The 3,915-nt window shown below is 35.1% G+C and overlaps 1 protein-coding gene across 1 annotated transcript; it reads left to right on the plus strand.

Moving 5' to 3' along the window:
- Positions 1 to 2,271: 2,271 nt before the first annotated feature.
- On the plus strand, positions 2,272 to 2,775 carry LOC106475629 (gonadotropin-releasing hormone II receptor-like; the record flags this gene model as incomplete). The annotated part of the gene is made up of 1 exon (XM_013936308.1): positions 2,272 to 2,775. A coding segment is annotated over exon 1 (504 nt), but the record flags the coding sequence as incomplete, so codon positions are not given.
- Positions 2,776 to 3,915: the final 1,140 nt, after the last annotated feature.

A 3,915-nucleotide genomic window follows, 5' to 3' on the forward strand; every position in this document is an offset into this window, starting at 1 on the left:
CAAATATATTTGTACTAGAAACAAAAGTTAAGTATAATCTTCTTTCACATGTAAAATATATCAGTATGTTTTATAACTGTTTAGAGCATCAGGATTGAAAACTGGATACATGTAATTGTGTTAACGCAAGAGTTTTTTTTATGGATATATTTATCTGTACAAGACTGAACGGTAAATTACATTATACATAAAGTTACTAAAGTCTCTAGCAGTAACTGGGATATCGACTAATCTTCTATATAAATATAACAGTACTGTCTGTTGTATGCTCATATAACTACTTCGCATGGTTTGGAAGGATCTTCACCAAAATTGGTATGGAGGTTCATTAGGTTCATTCTGGGGTATATAAAAAATTTCAGCTTTGCTTTTTTCGTTTTGCGGTTTTTATGGGTGTTTTGGCGTGTTTTTTTTACCACTAATTTACCCCTGTAGATGGATCTTCATGAAATTTGGTATGGAGGTTCATTGGATTCATGAGGAGATACATTCAAATTTTCAGTTTTGCATTTTTCGTTTTGCGGTTTTTATGGGTGTTTTGGCGTGTTTTTTTTTACCACTAATTCACCCCTGTAGATGGATCTTCATGAAATTTGGTATGGAGGTTCAATGGATTCATGAGGAGATACATTCAAATTTTCAGTTTTGCATTTTTCGTTTTGCGGTTTTTATGGGTGTTTTGGCGTTTGTTTTTTTGTTTTTTTTACCACTAATTCACCCCTGTAGATGGATCTTCATGAAATTTGGTGTGGAGGTTCATTGCATTCACGAGGAGATACATTCAAATTTTCAATTTTGCATTTTGCGTTTTGCAGTTTTTTTTTGGATGTTTTTGTATTTTTTTTTTACAATTGCATATAAGGGAAGCAACTTTTCATGTCCCAAGATAACCTTACAATAATCATGAATTTACATAACATCCGTCCTGGGGACTAGTAATTCAGCTAGTCTAAAATATGTCTATACAGAATTGAATGGTAAGTTATACATTGTAAATTACACATCAAGTTACTAGACGTTTATAGTACTCTCTCTCTAGCAGTAATTAGAATGTCGACTAATTTTGTTTCTGTTGATAAGTTGAAAGTGTCACGCGAAAATATTAATTAATTGTTGTGAAATCTGAGTAAAGAAATTTTGAAAGTTTTACAAAGTTCATTGGAATCAGCCTACATAAATGTGGATATGACAAATTGTGTTGAAATTCGGGTGCAGAAATGTTCACATTTTTGTATATTGTGTTTAAATATGTGTACAGAAATGTGGATATGTTAATACACGTTGTGTTGAAATATGTGTACAGAAATGTTGATATGTTAATACACGTTGTGTTGAAATATGTGTACAGAAATGTTGATATGTTAATACACGTTGTGTTGAAATATGTGTACAGAAATGTTCACATTTTTGTATATTGTGTTTAAATCTGTGTACAGAAATGTTGATATGTTAATACACGTTGTGTTGAAATATGTGTACAGAAATGTTGATATGTTAATGCGCGTTGTGTTGACATATGTGTACAGAAATGTTGATATGTTAATACACGTTGTGTTGAAATATGTGTACAGAAATGTGGATATGTTAATGCGCGTTGTGTTGAAATATGTGTACAGAAATGTTGAATGTTTAACAAACAACGTTGAAATCTAAGTAGAGAATACAAAAATTTATGAAACTGCGTTAAAACATGTACACAGAGAATCCGCTATTAAGAAAAATACATACACAACAATACGTTCCTAAGCTGACACCACATCCTCGTATCTAGTCGTATTAACTCGACAATATGTCGTGGCTGTGTCAAATAGAATCCAGCTGGTGTGGACAGAGGCGCCCTCAATGCTGGCGTGTCGCAGCAGTAAAACCTGCTGCCGCTTTCCAATCCCACTTCTTACATTTGTAGCAGCTGGGGATAGGTAGATGGACGTCGCTCTCAAGTGTCTTGAGTGTTCCGAGTCCCACAAGTCGACACTTTTCATTAGAATACATCCCACCTCCGGTAAATAAGTAAGGCGTCAATTAAATACAAAATTAGGTTAACATATCATACTTTATAACGTGTGTAAGGGGCTTAAAAGAAAAAAAATATTCCATCTAGTAGTGGTGGAAGTTCAAGAGGTGGAAGTAGGCCAACAGATCCGGATCTGCGATGATGATTTTCAACCGAAACGCCTACTGATCGAAACCTTGTTAATCTGGTCTCGCCAAGTCTTCCCCATCACACATATTCATAACTTGTACAAGAGCCAGATAATACAGCTGTGAAAAATGGAAGAGATAGACATTACAGCAGAATTCACTCAGAACGAAACGTTGAACAAGACAAACGAAACGATCGGTTTGCCAGAACATTTGCTATTCAATGAAGAGATCGCCGGTGAGATCGTGGCTTATAGTTTATTATTGGTGGTAGCAGCGATGGGGAACGTTTCGGTATTTGTTACTCTGCTCCGAACTCGCCAGAGAAAGTCGAGGATCAAATTAATGATCCTCCACTTGGCTATTGCAGACCTCATCGTAACTTTTATCATGATTCCACTGGAGATTGGCTGGCGGATCACGATGAAATGGGTGGCTGGAGACGCAGCATGCAAAATCATGCAGTTCCTTCGGGCTTTCGGTCCTTACCTTTCTTCAATGGTTTTGGTCTGTATCAGCCTAGACAGATATTTCGCCATTTTACATCCCTTGAAAGTCAACGACGCTCACAGACGTAGCAAGATCATGTTAACATTCGCATGGTTGATAAGTATCATCTGCAGCATCCCGCAGGTAAGGCCTAGAAAAAAAGTTATCGGTGTTTCATTAGTAAAAACCATACTAAGATTATCCAGATGGTAAGATTAGGTATAAGTTATTGAATGTTCTTTTCTTTAGCCCCGTCTTTAAATTTGAATGCTTTGAAAATATCATCATAAACATGGGTAATAATTGGCTCTTGAGACAAATTATACATAACAGTTTGATGGTTTCGGCAAAGTATTGCAAAGGAGTTTCATTATTCAGTATTTCTATACGATATTTTCCCACTCCAACCTCGAACCCAGGACCTACATAGTTAATATCAAGATGGTTACTAACCCACAAACCTCGAGTCCAGAACCTACATACTTAATATAAAGATGATTACTAACCTACAGACATCGAGCACAGAACCTACCATATTAAGTATGTAGGTTCTGGGCTCAAGGTCTGTGGGGTAGTAATCATCTTTATATTAACTGTGTAGGTTCTGGTCTCGAGGTCTGTGGGGTAGTAATCATCTTTATATTAACTAATATTAAGTATGTAGGTTCTGGGCTCAAGGTCTGTGGGTTAGTAATCATCTTTATATTAAGTATGTAGGTTCTGGGCTCAAGGTCTGTGGGTTAGTAATCATCTTTATATTAAGTATGTAGGTTCTGGGCTCGAGGTCTGTGGGTTAGTAATCATCTTTAAAGATGATTACTAACCCACACCAGATCTTTTGTATATTTACAAAAAGTTTAAGAAACGCGATATTTGAGATGAAAAAAAAGTATAAAACTGTCTTCATGTTAGCTTATCTAATGTAAATAGCTTAAGTGGTTATTGTTAAAAGGTAACAACAGCATTAAATTCACGGTCTAGACATGTTAGCTACCACATTATTTAAACAAACCTATATAATGTGTTCTGGGTTTATAAGAATTGTATTGAAATTTGAAAAAAAAAAGTTATTATAAGCATTAAATTTGGCTTTAAAAACCAAAATTCATTTTATCATTCCTTTATACTACAATCGACAAACGGATGTTGTTGATTTTTAATTTTTATCGGGATAAATGTTTGAAATGATGGAGATATACTTGTATGTTTTGTTGTTTACTGCAGCAATTGGTTCGACAAATGTTAAGAAACTACTGAAACAATGCCTAACAATACAAGTAGAAG

The sequence above is a fragment of the Limulus polyphemus genome, unplaced genomic scaffold (assembly GCF_000517525.1).
Source record: "Limulus polyphemus unplaced genomic scaffold, Limulus_polyphemus-2.1.2 Scaffold8892, whole genome shotgun sequence".
NCBI lineage: Eukaryota > Metazoa > Arthropoda > Merostomata > Xiphosura > Limulidae > Limulus > Limulus polyphemus.